This window comes from Mchenga conophoros, linkage group LG22 (genome assembly GCF_057382185.1).
Source record: "Mchenga conophoros isolate Kocher_MC1m ecotype Shallow Benthic linkage group LG22, M_conophoros_male_GT1.1, whole genome shotgun sequence".
In the NCBI taxonomy this organism is placed as follows: Eukaryota; Metazoa; Chordata; class Actinopteri; order Cichliformes; family Cichlidae; genus Mchenga; species Mchenga conophoros.
Window position 1 is genome coordinate 15598178 of NC_140546.1, and position 20240 is coordinate 15618417.

General features: G+C 40.9%; 3 protein-coding genes across 4 annotated transcripts in view; all 3 read left to right on the top strand.

Moving 5' to 3' along the window:
• Positions 1-479: 479 nt before the first annotated feature.
• Positions 480-5404, top strand: ndufv1 (NADH:ubiquinone oxidoreductase core subunit V1). Its single transcript, XM_085262748.1, has 11 exons — positions 480-569; positions 1677-1786; positions 1878-1960; positions 2057-2227; positions 2543-2726; positions 3454-3643; positions 3800-4012; positions 4223-4389; positions 4478-4559; positions 4660-4805; positions 5147-5404. Exons 2-11 carry the CDS (start codon positions 1682-1684, stop codon positions 5222-5224), a joined length of 1419 nt encoding a protein of 472 aa, XP_085118874.1. The 5' UTR covers positions 480-569; positions 1677-1681; the 3' UTR covers positions 5225-5404.
• Positions 5405-5961: 557 nt separating this feature from the next.
• LOC146549158 (uncharacterized) lies at positions 5962-10420 on the top strand. The gene is made up of 5 exons (XM_085262113.1): positions 5962-6024; positions 6419-6538; positions 6665-6780; positions 8676-8819; positions 8905-10420. The coding sequence occupies exons 2-5, from the start codon at positions 6448-6450 to the stop codon at positions 9559-9561; spliced, it is 1008 nt and encodes a 335-aa protein (XP_085118239.1). The 5' UTR covers positions 5962-6024; positions 6419-6447; the 3' UTR covers positions 9562-10420.
• Positions 10421-13188: 2768 nt separating this feature from the next.
• kmt2ba (lysine (K)-specific methyltransferase 2Ba) overlaps positions 13189-20240 on the top strand; it is a 35252-nt gene continuing 28200 nt past the window's right edge. The window contains exons 1-2 of one of the 2 annotated variants that reach the window (XM_085261260.1): positions 13189-13574; positions 18654-20196. In XM_085261260.1, the coding sequence (XP_085117386.1) occupies positions 13272-13574; positions 18654-20196 (1846 nt within the window). In that variant the 5' untranslated portion in view covers positions 13189-13271. The remainder of the gene's footprint in view (positions 13575-18653; positions 20197-20240) is intronic. The other variant, XM_085261261.1, reaches the window with a different exon arrangement.

Genomic DNA, 20240 nt, shown 5'->3' on the forward strand with positions numbered 1-20240 from the left:
TTTATTATCCCAAAAGGTGTAAAACATCCAAAATAACAGAATATCTGTAATGACAAGATTAGCTCAATAAAAATTATCATATGGTAAAAACTGAAAGAGAGAGAGAGATTATAAATATAATAAATTAATTAACAATAATGTAAACAAATTGTATAAATAAATAAAATAGAACAGTTCATTTTATAAAACCCTTAATATCTCAACATAGGTTAAGTAAAGGTTACATAAATTAAATAGATTATGTAAAAAGCAGAATATAGTAAAAGTAGCTTTATAAAGTAAAACTGTTAAAATCCAACAGTATAAATTTTTTTTTTTCCAAATGTAGGAAAACAAGCACGCTCGGTAAATATAAGACCATATTACAGCTGGTTATTTTGAGAGGGTTTAAAATGCAATATAAAAGCCTAATTTGTGAACAATGAACATAAAATAAAATACGTGCATAACCTCGTAGTTCTCTGGCATTATGTGAGTGTGTTTTAAATAACCCTCCGCATTATGTATCCGGGCCGTGCGCTCTGCTTCCTGTCTCGCTTTATTTCATAAACTCGGGACGCAGAGAGAAGGTAAAGAGGATTGACTGTCTGCTGCCTTACCTCAGCACGTTTGTGCTTGATTTGAGTTCAGTTTTTTTTTAACGCATATTTACTTTTTTTAAAAAATGTAATATCTGCACGTTGCACAGTGAAACCGGTGTTTTTATTCTGACATTACAAGGTTAACCGCTAGCCAGTTTAGCTTGGCGCTAGGCTAGCGGTGGCTATCTGAGTATGGAGGTCAGCGGTGTGTACTCCTGTCATCACACTGAAGCAAGGCAGACCTGATCAGTTTTGTCCAGTAATCACTCGCCCTTTTAGCGACCGTATGAGATAAAATAGCCCAGCTGCAGGATTAGGTTTGATAACATGGCTGGCAGTCGCCTTCACCTTCGTTACTTAACTCGGTTAGCTCTGACATAACATCACAAAAGAGTTAGCACTGGACCACCGTAAGAAATACATCATGCTAAAACTGACAGCTAATCTAAATGTATGGTGTTGAAATGAAATGTTAGCTCTCGTTTCGGTGCTCTGTGTTTGAAATGTATTTTATAAAACTCAGGCTGAGGTGTTTTTAGTCCGATTTGTTTTTAGCTGAGAGGGCCATTAGATAGCAAATTATGATGATCAGAAGATAGTGTTATGACGTTGTTGATGCAGTGACACTGATATGTCAGTAAATATTGTGTGTGTGTGATCTGTGACAGAAAGGGAAACTCATTGTTTTTTACATTTACAGCAGCGTATTTCACAAACTAGTACAGACAGCTTTACTCTGCTCAGCATGGACTGGTAGTAGACTGGAAGTTCAAGTGCCTTGTCCGCCTTTTTGGACACACTCACACTTCGATTTCTTTATTGGGGGAGACTCAGGCTTCAATATCTTGCTCAGAGTTACTTCGGTATGCAGACTGGAGTACCTCTATCCCCTGAGCCACAACTCTCCTCATTATGTCCACTCACTGTGTAAAATATGGATATAGGCATCGTCACATCAGCTCTTGGTTTTGGTTTCTTCAGTGTCACAGCAGGTTAAACAGCACCTCTCTGTGCCTGTGCAGCTGCTTTCTTTTATTAGTGTTTGAAAATGAAATGATTCAGGCTCAGTCTTGTTTTTTTTATTTTTTCATGCAGAAAGGATGCTGTCCTTTTCTCGAGCTGTGGTGAGCGGGGTGGCCCGTGCCCCAGCTGCTATCAGTCAGGGTGGCGTGACTTCTATCACACGATACAACAGCACAGCACAGGTATGACCCATGTTGTTAAAACCAGTATAAAACAAATTAAATCCTTACAACTGTAGTAACAGTTTGGTTTTTTTCTCTGCTTTTCTGGCAGAGTGCTCCTAAGAAAACTAAATTTGGACCGCTGGCAGATCAGGACAGAATCTTCACCAACCTTTATGGCCGACATGAATGGAGGTAACACCCCTGTGTTGTTCTCTTGTGAATTTGATGCAAGGTGAGAGGTTTAACAAACAAAAACACAGTTGTGACCTTCTCATATTTGTGCCACAGGCTGAATGGGGCTTTGAAGCGTGGCGACTGGTACAAAACTAAGGAGATTCTTTTGAAGGGAGTCGACTGGATTCTCAATGAGATCAAAGTTTCTGGCCTGCGTGGGAGAGGTGGAGCTGGCTTCCCTACTGGCATGAAGTGGAGCTTCATGAACAAGCCCAGTGATGGCCGGTCAGTGAGGACACAGATATCATTTTGCAATTTTAGTGCTAAGTTGTAACATTTTTACAAAAATGTAACTACATTTGGAGCAATAATAAACACATAAGTGCTTTTTTTTTTTTTTTTAGCAAATACAAGCACTTACAACACTAATTTTTAAAAAGGAATGCTTCTGGCGTTCTTATAGATCAATCAGTTTGATGTTTATCATAGTTTTCATAAAATAGAATAAAATTAAATTAAAATTATCTTTGTGCAAGATAAACTCCGCTACTTTGACAGTAATGTTTATTACACCGACTTGTTTCTGTTTTCGTATGTTAGCCCAAAGTATCTGGTGGTGAATGCAGATGAGGGAGAACCGGGCACCTGTAAGGACAGGGAGATCATGAGGAATGACCCACACAAGCTGGTCGAAGGCTGCCTGATCGCTGGGAGGGCCATGGGAGCCCGTGCTGCTTACATCTACATCAGAGGAGAGTTCTACAATGAGTCCTCCAACCTGCAGGTAGAGATGGATAGAGACAACTGAGATCAAGTCTTTAAAATTATCATACACCTCACTATCATCTTCAGTTTATGGAGAAAATGCTGGTCGGACGTAACTAAGTCAAAAAGCCAGTCACAATCTTTTTCCAGACCTCCTGCTTGTCAGGCTTAAACATGTAATAAATAAACCTTTTGATCTGCTTTCATGAAAGCCACCTGTGTGCTAGCTAGTCTTCCCTGGATCCATAAATTTGGCTGATTAATATAAACTTTCTCCAGGCAGACAGGAGCTATCCTGTCTGCTTCTAGCAATGACTCCGGTACATTTCATTCTGAAGCTTTATGGATTACTTTCCTTTCCAGATTTAAAATATTAATATAACGTGTGAAATTTGATTTTTTTTTTAAAGGGCTTATAGTATAATATTATTATAACCCATTATTATTTATTATACTGCCCTTCAGCCATATTTAAAGTAATTAAATTAGTCTTATTTTTCAAGGCCTGGGAAGGGGAAAGTAAGTGTTTATTTGTTTGTTGTTTAAATGTTATATTGGATACTGATAATAAGCTGCATACTTTCAGATCATATTAAAGTTGGTAATGTGACTAAATTAAAAAAAAAAAATCAGCTGTACAACTAATGTCTTTTAGTTGGAGGTGATTCAGACACAAAAGTAGCTGCACCTGCATCCAACTCAATTTCATACAGATTAAGCCTCATATTCTCTCTGCTGGCTCTTAGGTGGCCATCAATGAAGCCTACGCTGCTGGGCTAATTGGAAAGAACGCCTGTGGCTCTGGTTATGACTTTGATGTGTTTGTGATGCGTGGTGCCGGAGCCTACATCTGTGGAGAGGAGACCGCTCTTATCGAGTCCTTGGAAGGAAAGCAGGGGAAGCCCCGTCTGAAGCCCCCCTTCCCTGCAGATGTCGGTGAGTTCCTGTCTACAGAGACGGGGTTAGAATAAAAAAGTTTCTGTATTAATTACATTTTCATCACTGCTGCTTCTTCTGCTGGGCCCTCATTATTCTTGCTAAAATAAAAGCACGTCTCAAATATCAACACCACTCCCTCTAATGTGTTTGAAGGTGTGTTTGGATGCCCAACAACTGTCGCCAACGTGGAGACTGTAGCTGTGGCGCCCACCATCTGTCGTCGTGGAGGCTCGTGGTTTGTCTCCTTTGGGAGGGAGAGAAACTCGGGCACAAAGCTGTTCAACATCTCTGGGCATGTCAACCACCCCTGCACAGTAGAAGAGGAGATGTCTATTCCTCTGAAAGAGCTCATTGAGAGACACGCAGGTACATAATGCACTAAAAATGTAAAAATCACATCATTTTTGCCTGATAGGATTAAAAAAGAAAAAGAAAAAAAAAGGAGGTAGTGGAAGTCTTCCTGCGTGAAGGGGGTCACGGACTGAAAAGATTAAGACAGCTTAGCTTAAGCACAGCCTTAAGTGCTTCTTCTTTTTCCTTTTTTTAACTCAATTGGAACAAACATCTGTCTGGTAGGTGGGGTGCGTGGTGGCTGGGATAACCTGCTGGCTGTAATTCCCGGTGGGTCCTCAACACCCCTCATCCCCAAGAACGTGTGTGAAGATGTGCTGATGGACTTTGATGGCCTTATTCAGGCACAGACTGGGCTGGGCACTGCTGCTCTCATCGTCATGGACAAATCGGTAAATATGTCAGCTCTATAGTATATTTAGCTCAATAAGCAATGCAGAATACTGCTGTTAAACGAGTGGATGGGTTTTACTTTTGCAGACTGACATTATTAGAGCCATCGCCCGTCTGATTGAATTCTACAAGCATGAGAGTTGTGGCCAGTGCACACCGTGCAGAGAGGGTAAATGCCACTTCAGTTCAGTTCTGCACACCTTAATATTTCTCCACCACCTTCATTAAATTAAAACGTGTGAGTTTTTTCTTGTTGTGTTTTTCTGCAGGAGTGGACTGGATGAATAAGATGATGTGGCGTTTTGCGAGTGGTGATGCACGTTCAGCAGAGATAGACATGATTTGGGAGATCAGCAAGCAGATCGAGGGGCACAGTATCTGTGCACTGGGCGACGGTGCGGCGTGGCCTGTGCAGGTAAATGCATGTCTTCATGGAACTATTAATGGGAAACTCAATACTTCAAAATGCATTAGGTACACTTACTGTGTGTGACGTGTAACTAATGCAGGGACGATAATGTTACAGATTGAAGAATACAGCATTACACTCATAGGTGTTTTTAAAGCCTCACCGATGTGTAGAAACCCCATGGCGACCAGAGGTTGCCAAGGGGTTTGCATTGCACTCTTCACAATTGATTAGCGAGTAGCTTGATTACATGTTGTATTATTTGTAAAGCTCCCTGTTTGTTTTCTGCCTCAAGTTCAGCAGGATAACTGACCAAAACCCCTCTCTTCTCTCATCTGTGTTCCCAGGGATTGATCAGGCACTTCAGGCCTGTCATGGAAAGCCGAATTGCTGAATTCCAGCAGCAGAAGCAGGCAAGGGTTTGAACGGCTTCTTCGAGTCCTTGATCTAATTTTCCTTCGCCCAGAACCCTGTGCTTGTCTTTCACAGATTATTTAAAGAAAAGAGAACGTGCCGTCTTATTAACTCTTCATCAAGCGTTGCATTGATGTGTCTGCCTTGTGAAACAATATTACCAATAAAGTTCTATGATACTTTAATAAAGACTTATTCTTTTTCTTGTGGTTCTTTTTTCTTGTTTTCAATCTCTTGTGTTTTTACTTGTAGGAAAAAAAGATCTTATTAATTACAATAATCAGCTGAAGTCTAAATTATTATTATTATTATCCATTTTTATTTTTACTAAGTCTGTTATTTAAACAGTCCAAGAGTTCTATTTACATGCAGTAAAAGTATTTGAACCCAGTTTTTTTTAAGTTCAGTGTGAACAAGAGGTACAGCTAACATTTTAATATATTTTAGGATCAGTAGTCTCAGGTTTAAATATGTATAATTTTCAATTATCGATTCTCTTAATTGCAGCCTGGTGCTGCGTTGTGATTGGTTAAATCATTTGAACGCCATAAACCTGGTGCACTGCAAGGATGCCACGATTCCTGTTCGTTTTCATTCTATTCAACATCATTACGGATGTATGTTGAAACTATCTTTTAAAATGTATAATAATGATAGTAATTAATAATAAAACACCTTCTGTAAATAGGCGGAGAAACCAACATTTGAGAAAAAGGTGTTCACAATCTCGCGATAGCGGACGGTCTCGTGTCACGTGACTTTGGCACGTTTCGCTCTGCTGCTTCGTTTCGCCCAGTGGATGCTTTGAACGGTAAAAAGGCGTTTTTAAATTGTTTATGAACCTCTGCTTGCTCATTAAATGCATGTTTAAAGTGAAAAAGCGCAGCGTCACAGTAGGCGGAAGGCTACAAAATAAAAATATAGTGCGGGTTGAATATACCATTGGAGTCATGTCGCTTTTAGTTGCAGCTCAGCATCCCTCACCTCCATCCTTCTGTTAAATAGTTAGCTCAGGCCTAACGTGAGCTGCTTTTATTTATACTAGCCGATTTGAATTATGTATGATCCCCCTCCTCCCTGAAACATCCTGTTAACTCGGGGGGGGGGGGTCTTGTTTGTTTTCTTTTTTATTATTATTATTTATTGCAGTTTCTTCTAACTGGTTGAGGTTTGCAGTTCTGAGTCACATGTCTCTCATGTTGCAGCTTTACGCGGCTGGGTGCTGTGTGAAAGCATGGAAATGATGAAGATCGAGCAGGTGGTTGTCGGAAACGACATGAGGTCCACCTCTGCGGAGATGAAGCCTGAGCCACTGGTCGCCCCCTGTAAGATGACATTTTACATTAATGTGACTCCTCTTTCTAACCGCCACAGACACAGCAACATTATCAGCTTACATGTTTTGATGATAAGTCCACCCTTACTGAACAACTCTTCTCACTGTGACGCAGACCAGCATGAGAGTCTGCAGTGCTTCCAGTGCTTTATCACCTTCTGTAACTCCAAAGCTAAAGAGAGACACATGAGGAAGAGTCATCGGGACCAGTACAAGCAGCAACTGCAGCAGGTGGGAAAAACAGGCTAAATACGCCCAGCAGTTCATGCATGATGTGTAATGTTTTACTCTCCAGGATTATTTATTAATCTTTGAATTTGTTACGTATTAATAAAAATAATCATTTTGGTATGGAAAACAAGAAGCAGCAAGTCTGAACATAGACTGTAGATAAATGATGGAAAATGTGTTCAGGTACGAAAAGTGAAGCCTTGATCATACTGCATCCACGAGTCCACTGAGGTCCGACAGAAGTGTATTTCATCATCACACGGGGAGCATGACAATCCATGTCAATATCAGCATGCCTCCCTGTTTTTGTGATCATGTGATCGTTGTGAGATTTACCTTACAATGCAAAAACTACTGCACGTCTGCAATGGATTATAATTAAGGCTTGAAGCTAAAGCAAAAGTGCCTCAAACCTGCACTCTTTTCAGTGGCCAGCAGGGGGAGATTCTTCTGATTACAGAAAGATTATATAGAGGTCCAATAGAGAAAGCAGCTGTACTTCTCACACGATTTGTGGCTTTAGTAACTGCATTTCTCCTGAGTTTAAGTTCTCAATAGCTAGTTTACAAGATAATGTTCACGCTGTAAACTATGGTTCTTCTAAGAGTTAGAAATTAAATGCAAACAGGGTAGGCTTCAGGTCAACTCTTCTGTACCCTATGAATGTGTAGTGTCACTTGGCTTCACAACAAGGCTACATACCACCCTCTGCTCAAAGTCATATGCAAGAGGATTACATCTTTTATATACAGTCTATGTATTTAAAAAGCTGGAACTGTGAAATTGTGACAATATATGTTTGAATGATGAAGAACAACCCACACTGTTTTCTTGATGATTGCCCAGTAATCCAGAAAGTTGATTCTGTTCATCATCACAGTGACTTCTTCAGGCTCAGCTGACTGCAGGTTTTCCCAACTTTATAAACAGTTTGGTTGCATAACGACTGAAAGTAGCACCACTGACTAATAATGAACCATGAGCTCAGTTTCATGATCGTTAATATGCAAATGAGGGACATTTGAAAGTCAATGTGTGCCATGAACCAGCCCATACAGACAAACAAACGAAGTAATATAGTGAAAGTGTTTATGTGCCGAGAGGATCACTGTTGAGGAAACTGAACAACCCTCTGGCTAAGTCAGGGGTGTCAAACTCAAATACACAGTGGGCCAAAATTCAAAACTGGAACAAAGTCGCGGGCTAACATTAATATTTATTGAAAAAAAAATCTTCCTCCAGATATAAGAATGAATCTTTTCTTATGGACTCAAATAAGTTTTGCTGGAAAACTGAATATGGAACAAGCACAGCTTAATACTAAACAATATATATATTAGCTGTATAATACCAGTAGGCCAGCTCTAATAGTAATTTGGCATGGCTTCGCGGGCCAAATGTAATTAGGCTGCGGGCCAAATTTGGCCCGCGGGCCAGAGTTTGACACCTATGGGCTAAGTGGATGGCACAGCACAGCAGACCTACGAGAGAGTCCAGACCAAGAATATGCAGCATGTTTACAACTACAGGCCGGTGGCCACTTTTCCACTGATGAAGATGTATACGTGTGGTTTGAGCAAGGAGTGCAATTATGTTAGAAGAGAACAGCCATCTCTGAACCAAAGAGGGGGCCTTACAGTAAATCTTTCATCATATTACAGTGCTGTGATTAGCACTCGTGGTCATAGAAATTTCAGTATTAGCAGTCTTGAAACTGGTGTTAGTCAGTGGTCCAAGTTTCAATCATTGTGCAACTGTGATGAGGTGAAACATTACATCAAGTTGTACAAAATCAACTTTCTGGAAATTCACATTGTTGCTGATTAAATTTCTTACTGTGAATATTTACAGAATGAATACAAACAAACAAACATATATTTCTTCTGATTTTTCAGAGTAACACTGTCTTCACATGCTACAAATGTGAAAAGTTCTTCTCCTCTTCCGAGGAGCTCAGCAAGCATCAGGCCACCCACAGCACAGAGGAGAAGGCCTTTGTCTGCTCTTACTGCCAGAAAAGCTTCTTTACCTTCACCGAGGTGAGGACATGGCAGGCATTTTAAAGCTTCTTTTCTGTGCTGGAGGCTTCCAGTGTACCATTTCTTACTGTTTAATATTTTGCAGCTGAACCAACACAGACGTCACGAGTGTAAAGAACGGCGGTGTCCCTGCAGGGACTGTGGTGCTTCCTTCCCCAGCCCGTCACGACTTCGCAGCCATCGCATTGCGGTGCACCCCCAGCCCCCAGAACAAGCCGATGACCTGAACACCTTCCAGTGCTGCAAATGTCATCAGAGTTTCCAGACGGAGGAAGAGCTCCTGCAGCACCAGGAGAAATTTGCCAGGGAAATAAACTGTGACGCTAAGCTGCAAGGCAAAAAACGCGGGCGTAAACCCAAGCATGCAGCTCAAGGAGCGACTGGTGACAGCAAGAGGATAAAACAAGAGGGAGCAGATAACCACGAAGAATACAGTGACCCTCCAACAGACGGCTGCTCCTCCTCCGAGCTCCAGATTCCCTGTCCCGAAGCAGACTGCGATCTCATATTTCCTTCTGTCTTAGCCCTGCGGGCACACAAGCAAGTCGGGCACAACCCACATGCGTGCATACAGTGTGACGAGAGCTTTGCTCAACGCGAGCAGCTCAGCGCACACAAGGCTACGGCTCACAACTCTAGATACACCTGCCTCACCTGTGCAAAGAGCTTTACAAGAGAAAGCAGCCTAAAGGCTCATGAGAGCACCCACACCGAGCGAGAGGAGGGAGCAGAAAATACATAATATAAAGGGAAGAGACTGCAACTCGTCATTACGTGTTTAGATTAAATGATGGTCAAAATGAAGACTGCACAGACCTGTACAGACCAGGTAGTACTCTAACTACATGATCACCTTGGCCTTTTCTTCTTACTAATCCTTCCAGTGTAAGCTATCCTGGAAAGCCATACCAGGGTTTGCACTGTGAGGAAGCAGGATGGTTTGGAGGCAGAAGGCAGAGACATACCAGACAGTCAACTGGGAAACTTTAGTTCGTGTCCACTCACTTTAATCTCATCACAGCTTTGTTAGGTTTACCCCGCAGCTACTACTGCTTTAGCGTGAGTAAAACTGCACTTTTATAATGTTAAAGACGTGCTAGAAATCTCGTTTTTCTGTGTTTTTAGTGGGTTGACTTGATCTAAAACTAAAGGTGGCGACACCAGCACATGTGCACTTACTCACACGGCCACCAGAGGTCAGTTATCTTGAACTGTAACTATATAATTCACTTATTTTATCATTTTCTGATGGAGGATTGTGTCTGTTGTTTTATGTTCTACAGACTATCCTTAAGAGCTTGAAAAGAAGGTAGCTGGACTTCTTTAATTTTGTCCATAATTCTGTCCATATTACCTCCACATTACCTGTAACGTATTTTATTCACTGTAGACCAACAAGTTATTTCTTACAAGTGCAGTGAATGTTTTGTATTTAGCTGAAGTCAGACACTGTAAGTCCCAAACATGATACAATCTTAAATACTACAGTACAGCAGTATATAGGGTTCTCTGTCAAGAGACAGTCAGCCTCAAGGTTTCATTTCTTTTCTTTTTTTTCTTTGTTTTTCAGAAGTTGTTGCATTAAACCGTACTCAAATTCCTGTGCTGTCTTTGTCCTTTTTATATTATTATATTTACTTAAATATTTATGATGTGGAAAACACTTCAGTTTGAATAAGTCTGAAAGTAAGTAATTTATGAAGAATCATTTTAATTGTTTTGAGGTGTTTTGGATCAAATTCTTATCTCTTTAAATCTCTACATCTAGTTGAACTCTCACCTTTTATACAGACTAGAATAGACTTTATTTATTATTTTTTTATTAAGTGTACTACTAATAATGTGTGGATACTATCCCCCAAATACTTGATTGTACTTTAGAACAACTACTTGACCTAATGTGTGATCAGAATGTCCCTCTGGTCCATGTTTAGATGATGGCATCACACAGCAGCAATGCCCAGTTGGCACTAAGGGCCTCAAGGTGTGGTCTTCTGTTGCTGTAGCCAATTTGCTACAACATTTCATGTGTTGTGCATTCAGAAGTGCTCTTCTGCATTCTTTGGTTGTAATTGGTGGTTATTTGAGTTACTATTGCCTTCCTATTAGCTTATCCTTCATCAGTTCCACAAAATGGACATGATTGTTTGGGAAAATGCTAGCAGATCAGCAGTTTCTGAAATACTGAAATAAAGCAGCCAGCCTGACACCAACAACCATTCCACATTCAAAATCACTTTCTTCCTCTTTGTGATTCTCGCTTTGAACTTCAGCAGGTCGTCAGATATTTGTGTGGAAGAGCAGTTGAAGTGGGAAAGGTATATGACTAAGTGGCTGTGTTTGGATAATTTTACACCACTACATTATTCAGTTAACTATATTCTGCAGTGTCTCAGATTTCAGTACTCACTACGTGGTTCCCCAGTTACAACAGTGATAGGGGCAATTCTGCTAGATCAGTGTTGTTAGGTTTTATATCATTTTACTGATGATATTTACTTAATGATGATACTTTTGAGTGCCAGACTGACTTATACTGACTTCCTTTTCATGTAAGGTATGAATATTTTACTGAGTAAATGGCCAGAGTACTGCATGAACTCTGCAGCTTTAAAATCAAAGTGAATAGATATCTGTACTTATTTGACATTTTAGAGAACTGAAACAACAACTTTGCTGTTTTAAATTATCTTAAAAGCTGACAAATACTCTCCCTTACTTGCATGCGTACACACACACACACACACACACACACATACAGAGTTATTTAGGACAGAAAACACAACTTTAACTTATTAAGGTTAATATTTGGCTATTTGTGTTTCCCAGAAGAAAGAAACCAATCTCTAATAGTTGTCAATACATGACAGACCAGAGGACTATGACGACTGCTGGAAACATACCTTCTAAATTTTAACTTGATGTTTTATTGGTTCTAAATAGTTTTTATTTAATAACAAAATTAGAAATGAAATACTTAAGACGTATTTTAGATGCTTTAAGAAAAAAAGAAAACACTAGAGATCCAGAGTGTGCAAAGTAAGAAATTTTAGGTATTATAGAAATAATATTGCTAAGATTTACAAAACAAAAAAACAGAGTGATTTTGGTATGAAAGAACATTTTTCTTTAACCAAATCTGATACGTGTAACTGCTTGAATAAAGTTCATCGAGTTGTACCACTGTGGGCGGGGTTTACCGGTGGTAAGAAGCGGACAGTACCACTGTTTTTATATTTATTACATCCTTTGTTTAAACTTATATTTCAAGAGTGACCTGGCCAGAGAGCACCAAACACAGTAGTTGATATTATTAAATGTATAACTGATCTTAGAGTGGATCTAAGAGGAGTGCCACTGACCTTGAGGAGATTATTTATTTATTTATTGGCAATGACTTTTGTGAGTTAATTTACTTCATGCTAACCAGCTCTAACAATTTTATCTCTTTCTACCTAGTCCACAGTTCTTATACTACTACTATTGTTGTTGAACTCATTTAATTACAATCTTCTTCCTCCTCTTCTCTCAGCTGCTCCCTCTAGGTGTCGCCACAGAGGATCATCTGCTTTCATTTAATCCTATCTTTAGTATCATCCCCTGTCACATGAACCCTCTGCATGTATATCCACTATCCCTCCTCTGCACATTGTCAAACCATCTCTCTCTTCCTCTCTAACTGTCCAAACCCCTCAACCTGATCTGTCCGTCTGACGTGCTCATTTTTAATCCTGACCTTCATCTTGGCCTCTCCAAACTGTACATCATAGCAGGTTTCCATATTGTCTGTAAATCATCCCTTTCAAACAATTATTTAGAATATAGACTTTGCAGATCATTGCATTGTGAGTTTATATTTTACACTATATTCAAACTTATTGCTTGAAGAAACACATGTTTTTTTTTACAATTATTCAATTTAAATTTGCACATTTATAGCATAAAGTAAGTGACAGTTATATGGCTACAGGAAGCTTAGGAGTGCCACTCCTGCTTGGTGTTGGGGTTAAAGCTACATAAGGAAAGGTTACATAAGCACACTTTAAAGAAAAACTAAACATTAAGCACACCACCAAAAAACACATGCATGCAATAAGCAATATAAAAGAGGTTAGCTGGACCATAAAGTGTCTATTGACTTCCAGTCTGCAGTTATTGAACAACCAAAGTATAATAAAAAAAAAAACCATAAGATGAAAAGAATGTGGATATACTGATACTGCTGTTGTGAGAGTGTGTGTAAGTGTTTACTTTGCATCAGTAACATCTCATAGTTTCCAGTTTACTGGAGTGGGAGTACCGTGGCACCTCTGCGGGGCGGAAAGTTCGTTTTCCCATGATGCACTAGTGCCTCTTTCTATCTCGCGCCTTTGCGTCGCAGCAGTCATCTTGCCACTCATCGCTGCAGCCACTCTCTGCTGGCGCGCCGTCCGTGTTGTTGTGTAGTAAATAATGGCGGCATCGGGAGGCGGATTATCTTCTCCCGCTGCTGTCGCGGGCTTGAGTAGCCAGACACCGGCCCGGGCTCGTTTTCCGGGCCGGCCGTGCACGCTTCGCAGCAGGCAGCGTTCGGAGAAACGTACCAGACGCGGAAGGTTGGGCTCGGAGGAGACGGAGCTGCCTACCGGAGGGCCGAGGCCCGTCAACATCGGCCTCGCGTTAAGCGAGGATCCGTCCCTCCTGCGCCTCCTTGGGCTGGAGGAGAAGCACAGGCGGCGGAGAGATGCGGGTTTCGAGTCCAGCAACAGCGAGGAGGTAAATAAGCTAAACATAGCGTGTCGGCTCTACGGGAAACAGTCGCCTTAAAAGACGAATAAAGGCAGTTATTCAAAAAGAGCTGCATTCAAAGGCTCTCTTTCCTTAGTAAGCGTATTTTAGCTGACGTACCGCTAGTTAGCGACAGTGTAGCTAGCAACAGAAGCTAGCCGCCTGCCTGTAGGGTAAGCTTCATTTAGTTTTAGCCAACAGTGATCCCACACTGTAAATGTAGCTGGCCGCTTGTGTTTGCAGTGTTTTAGTGAGGATTATAGATGTGTATTGTTAGTGTGATGACTTCTGTACATATTTGAAGTTCGTTGTTTGTTTTAAAATGATCATATCAAAGCTGTACGCTCGTTTACATATATAGAGATCAAGCCTGTGTCCCGCTGAGTTTGTTGGCATGAAAAAAAAACGATAATTAGATGGAAACTTCCGCAGAGGTGAGGGGGAGTTTTTGTTGTTGTTGTGGAAGCCTGTAGATGTCTTTGTTTTTTTTTCCCTCCCTCGACACGGTTTGTGAGTTGAAGTTCCCACCCTGTGCCGCTAATCTTGTCGTAGTTAACAGCCGCCGCCACCGCTCCTGACTTTGGGGACGGTACTCTCCACGTCAGAGAGGTCAGCTGACCCGTTCGCTGTTTTGAACGTAAGACTAACGTGAGATGCTACAGGAAGAGAAATAAACGGAAACTCGGCAGTATAATTATATATTATACATAGGGAACCAGGCTTAAACAAAAAGAAAGCCCAGTACTAAATGTGAGCAGTCTTTGTTTACAAAACGCTCATTACGACCACCCTCAGCCTTCTTTCCATGTTCGTATGTAAGTTAATGATTAAACCGCCAGAAGTAGGTTTTCTCTACATGTTGCACCAGAGGATTTGCAAGAAAAATCACATTGCTTCGACAAAAGATGCTTTCTTTGTTTACTTGCATTTGACATTTCACGTGACATTAAGAATTAACTTTAATAAAATGGTCTGTGAAGGTTCTCAGATGAGAGGTGAAACGTCTTCAAGCAACGTAAAGAAGTCCAGATGCTTTTCTTTCCAAGCTCCTTAGCCTTTAATAAAATGCATTCTTAAAGAAATTTTGATCGAAGATTGGATACATTTGTTTCTGATCATCTGTTTCACGTACTTCAGAGGTGCATGGACAGAATTGTAAAAATAATTTTCCTCACATACAAAATCTAGAATAATCAGATCCCTTCATATTTATGACCTCATGGTAAAAGTGCTTACTTGTGTTTCATAGTTTTTAAAACTAGAAAGGGAGGCAGAGCATTAAGGTATCAGGCCCTTCTGCACCTCTCGCTACTTTCAAGATTTAAAACTTTGCTTTTGCATAAAGCATACAGTCATGACTGGCAAAAGTGACCCTGAAACGTCCATTAGGTATGCGGCACTAGGCTTATGCTGTGGGGGGTTTTCCACGATGACTGAGGGTTTCCTCTTCACTCAGCTCTTTTCACTCTGTGTATTTATACACCACTACTGCATTTAATCATTAGTAATTATTAAACTTGGCCCTCTCTTTCCCATAGCTTGTCCTTTGTCATGTCTCTCTCTGCTCTCTTCTCTTACCCATCACCCACAGCTGTCTCAGTGGATTACTGCCCCTCAGTTAGTCTGGATCTGTTGGAGGATCTTGTTAAAAGGGAGTTTTTCCTTCCCATTGTCTCCGAGTGCTTGCTCATAAGGCATCATCTGATTTTTTTGGGGTTTCTTTATAACATTTTAGGGTCTTTAGCTTACAGTATAAAGCCCTTTGGGATGATTGTTGTTGTGATTCAATTAAATGGTAAGGATGAAGTCTTGGTAGCATTTTCATTGTACTTTTTCAGATCCATCCAGCTGATGGGTAATGTGAAGACTTTTACTCTACATAATGTGTTTATACTTCCACTGTTCTTATTAGTGGCCTCTTTTTAGCCCCTGTCAGGCTGGATTGTGATAATAATATAATCTCATATATCAGATCTAATCACAGGAGCTTTAATGTCTGCAATCAGTCAGACTTCACTGATGCAATCCCTTTAGGCTGGACTGTAACAGGGTCACATGGCTCATAATAAAGCTTGTGGGTGCTGGTGCTCAACTGGAGTATCTCTAACACTCATGTATACTGCAGTTATAGAATAGATATCGTTAGGGGAGTTTCAGTGGTGATAAATCTGTAGACTCTTATTCTGAGTGTAAAGATGGATATGAGTAACTGCTTGTTTGAGGTTTCTTTCACTTTAATGCAACCTTTGCATCAGCGGTAGAAATGTGCATTAACTCCAAACTCTACTTAAGATGCTGTTGCGAAGAGAGTTTGCCTTTATGTTTTTAATAAGTGAATATAAATTTTTTTTTTCAGGGAAGAATAGGGTTCAAATTGCCCAGAACCTATTCCATTATTGAGATGATATTGCAGCATATCTAGCTACAGATTAGAATGTGTAAAGGGAGTGAATGGGCCCAAGTCATTATTTATGGTTGACTAACAGATTGACAGACTTTTCATTTGGCACATCCAATCTACAGCGCTCTGATGCAACGGAGGAGTAAGAGTAGCGAGCAGTGCTGGTCTTAGATTGTACTTTCAACAGAATACCTGAGCTTTAAATGGTGGAAACAGAAAGTGGTGAGAAGGTGATGCAGTCTTTTTCATCTCTGTCTCTGGATGTTGTGGACTGTGTGCAATTTAAGTTCTGAAACTTCAGTTGGGCTTAAACAGATAACACCCAGTCACATTCAGAGAAACCCAAGTGCCTGCTGAAACCTGCTGTTCACTGTTTGAAACTGAATACTGAAAGCTCTTTGAATGGTCTCATTTAATTATTTTCATATTATTATAGCCAAAGGCATTCTGTGATTGGTTTAATGTGTGTGGTTGTTGGCAGGATTAAAACAAATTGAAAGGTTATGAACAGAATATTATTATAGTTTTTTTTTTTTTAAATTGTAGTATTGGAGAAATGTGAAATTTTGCATCATATCTTAGAGGGAAGAAAAAGAATGCAATAAGAAATAAATGTCTGAAATTGTCTTGCTGCTAAAACATTAGAATCCAAGTATCTAGGGACTGATGCATAGCCTTTGCAGAGGTATGCAGTCTCAGGCACCTGTTGTTGTCTTTAGAAGTTCAAAGTCAAACTGAAACTCGAGTGTATTTATAAAGCACATTTAAAAACGGCTGACATTGACTAAAGTGCTGTACAAAGGCTAGAATGGTTAAAAAACATAAGAAATAAGTCAAATACATGTTAGTAGGTAAACACATACAGTCGTGGCACACAAGATATCAGTGAGCGAATCAAACAGACTCAAATGCCAATAAATAAAAACAAGGTGCAAACACAGAGAGTGCACCTGTCCTCAAAGTTTAAATCCAGAGTGGGGAACAGTGAGAAGCACTTGATAAGCTGATGTAAATCAGATCTATTTTCAAAAAAAATTCAAAATTAGGGGTTGTGTTATCCCTGTATTTTACACCACATTTTTTTAAAATGAAAAGTTCTCAGGAAGCTCTTTTTTGTAACTGTAAATATTACATTACAGGTTCTTAAGCTAATCTGTGGCCACTACAGATTACGTAGAGGTGTTGTGGGATTTCCACGTGAAGCGATTTGTTGTGACAGGTAAGTGACAGCTCTGACTGTCACTTTGGTAGTTTAGCTTAGCTTGCATAGCTTGCTATGGAAGCAGAGTGAGGTTGAGCACCCAGAATAAAATAAAATGCAACAAGATGCTTCTGCAGCAGTCTTTCCTGCTCCAAGTAAGATTCCACTTTAAGTCTGTTTATGCCATATTTAACTGTTTTATACACAGTGGCTGCTGTTTTTGGAGCCAGCACAGTCACTGTGGGAAAATAAAAATCAGTTTCTCTCTTCATTTTTTCATTTCTTATTTACCGTATTTCCCGGACTACAAAGCGCACCTGAATATTAGCCGCACAAGCTAAAATCAGGGGAAAATCCTGTTTTGTACATACATTAGCCGCACCTGACCAAAAGCCGCAGGTGTTTCAATATTGACTTATCATATGTAAGAGAATATGCACAAAGCGAATTGTCAGGAAAGAGATGGCTGTTTGGAGATACACCCCTTTTATTAATATTTTGAAAATCAAGTTATGGGTACATATTTGCACATGTGCTGTGCTTCATAAATGAGTAACAAATGTAGTACATAACAGTAACCTACAGCACACCAGAAAAATAGATTCAGACTACCTTTTAGGCTCAGGTGCAGTGACACGGCTTTAACAAGAAGAAAAGTCAGTCATTCACCACCATCTTCCTGCGCACTAAAACCACCAAAGTCCTCTTCTCCAGTGTCGGAAACGAACAGGCTCAGGGTGGCTTCGTCATCCACTCTCAGCTTCTTTCCTTCGTTGTCACTTTCAAAACCAAAGATAATCCTCATTGTCATTGTCAGTCGAACACCCTCTGAAGGGCCGTGGCGGTGTCCTCCTCTTCATCATGCAGCAGTCCAGCCCTTCGAAATCCGTTGGTGATCGTGGATGTTTGCACACTTTTCCACGCTGTCAGAATCCACCGGTAGAGTTGAGCACAACTTGCTTTTCGCAAGTTTATCGCCGCTCGTCATCCACGACTCCCGCTGAACGCATAGCGCTACTTTGAAGTTTGTTTTTCGCGCTACTTGTACGGCACTATGTTGCCTGGCGGATGGACATGTGACCAACATACCACTCTTGAACCCCGATCCTTCCGCCAGGCAACGTAGTGCCGTACAACAGCGGAACAAACAAAACAAATCGTCTTACGATATGACAAAAATCATGGACAATCTATAGAAAAGCCGCACCTGACTAAAAGCCGCAGGGTTCAAAGCTTGTGCAAAAAGTAGCGGCTTATAGCCCGACAATTACGGTATTATATATTGTTGGATATATTTTAACATATTATCATAAAAAATGAGAAATTGTAGGTAGCAAGTATGCATGCAATTTTTCAGTGCTGTCTGCCAAGGTCACAGAGATCAAGAAATTCTAACATGACTTCTTGTCCAAATGCTTTTTTTTTTATACAACTCAAAAATTGTACTTTATCTGCTTTATTCCAGGAGGATGAGTTCACTGGATTTGGGATGACAACAGTTCGTCCACAAAAGGCTTCTGCTGCTGTTTCTCATTCGTCACTCAGCCAAAAAAAGTCTCCTCATGTTTTGGATCAATCACAAGAAGCAAAGCCTCTTATTGGAAAAATTATACCCAAGACCTCAAAGCCAGGTCTGATTGGAAAAATTGTACCAAGAGTTCCTAAAGAAGACTTGGATGGTAAAGAGAGCGAAGAAAAAGAGAAGGAAATACCAAAGCATGTAATCAAACTACAGGGAAAGCAGGTAGCTCTCACTGCAAAAGCCAAACATGCAGACAAGCAGGCCTCAGGTACACAGAGTGGTACAAAATCACCTGATATTTTCAGAAAAGCAGGAGAAACGGCACATTCAGGCGTGTTAAATCAAGCAGCTGCTACCTCAGCTGGTGGCACCAAGCAAGGCAAGTCAGCAAATGCTGTGACGGCAGCAGTTAAAGGCACAGAAAGAGCTCGAAGGAGGATCAAAGAAGAAGGCGAGGTGTCAGAGGACTCGGATAGGGACCAGTCCCTGACGCGGAGGTCTATGAAACGCGTCAAGGGTTTTGAAATTGGGCAGCCTCGACGCACATCTCATCTGATGCCTTTGCCGTTTGCATCTTTTCAGAAACGACAAAAGAAGAGGTTTGCTAAAGGTATGGGTGCCTCTCCTGAGGCTGGAGCTGAGGCTGGCACCCAGAGCGGGGTAGAGGCGGCGATGCCCCTTGAGTGTGAGGCTGCAGATGTTGTTGAAAAAAGAGCACACAGAAGACATCAGCGCAAATCTGTGTTTGGCTACAGGAGGAAGACAAAAAGTCTTCCACTCATTAAGGGGCCAAAACTCGGTCGTCCTCGTACTAGGCGTGTTTTTTATACCTACGAGCCAGAACCCATTCCAGCCACAGACACACAGGATGGCAACGAGCTGCTGATCCAAGATCAGAATGTTACTCCATCGGAGAATAAGGCAAAGCCATTTTCAGAGGAACTAGGCCAGAGCTCCAGTAACTCCTGCACTCCATTAACGAGTGGACGGTCTTCCCGAGTGATTAAAGCTCCAAAGAGATTCTTGGATGAGGAAATGATTCCTTTTCCGAAGGGCCCTCTGTCAACATGGCTGAAAAGTCAACAGAAAGAGGATGGAAAACCAAGTGCATCCATTCTCGAGGCAGGTTATGAAGGCAAATCGCTACAGTCGGACAGTGTCTCTAGATCTCTTTTTGACAGCCCGTCAGGCATGTCAAGAATCTCAAAGCCCGGCCCAGGCACGAGCCACCTGGAGTTCTACAAGAACCTCAAGAAACTGACGTTAAAACTGGCAGAGAAAAAGAAAGGACCATCTGACATTCATGGAGATTATGCACAAGATGGTGACAGTTTGACCTCTCATGTCAGGAAAAGACGGAGGTCCAAACTCATGATGGAGGAGTTGGACTCACCTGGTGTTGTGAGGAAGCTAGCTGTGGTGGTCAACACTGATGTGGAAACGCCCTCGCAAGTGCCGTCAGAAGATGGAGATAAAGGAAACAAGAGTAAGGATAAGTTGTATAATTTATGAAAAACTTGTGGTGTATAA

Coding starts and splice junctions, on each gene's coding strand:
- ndufv1 (XM_085262748.1), top strand. CDS start 1,682: ATGCTGTCCTTTTCTCGAGCTGTGGTGAGCGGGGTGGCCCGTGCCCCA. Junction 2,228..2,542: donor AACAAGCCCAGTGATGGCCG/GTCAGTGAGGAC, acceptor TTCGTATGTTAG/CCCAAAGTATCTGGTGGTGA. Junction 2,727..3,453: donor ATGAGTCCTCCAACCTGCAG/GTAGAGATGGAT, acceptor GCTGGCTCTTAG/GTGGCCATCAATGAAGCCTA.
- LOC146549158 (XM_085262113.1), top strand. CDS start 6,448: ATGGAAATGATGAAGATCGAGCAGGTGGTTGTCGGAAACGACATGAGG. Junction 6,781..8,675: donor ACAAGCAGCAACTGCAGCAG/GTGGGAAAAACA, acceptor CTGATTTTTCAG/AGTAACACTGTCTTCACATG. Junction 8,820..8,904: donor GCTTCTTTACCTTCACCGAG/GTGAGGACATGG, acceptor AATATTTTGCAG/CTGAACCAACACAGACGTCA.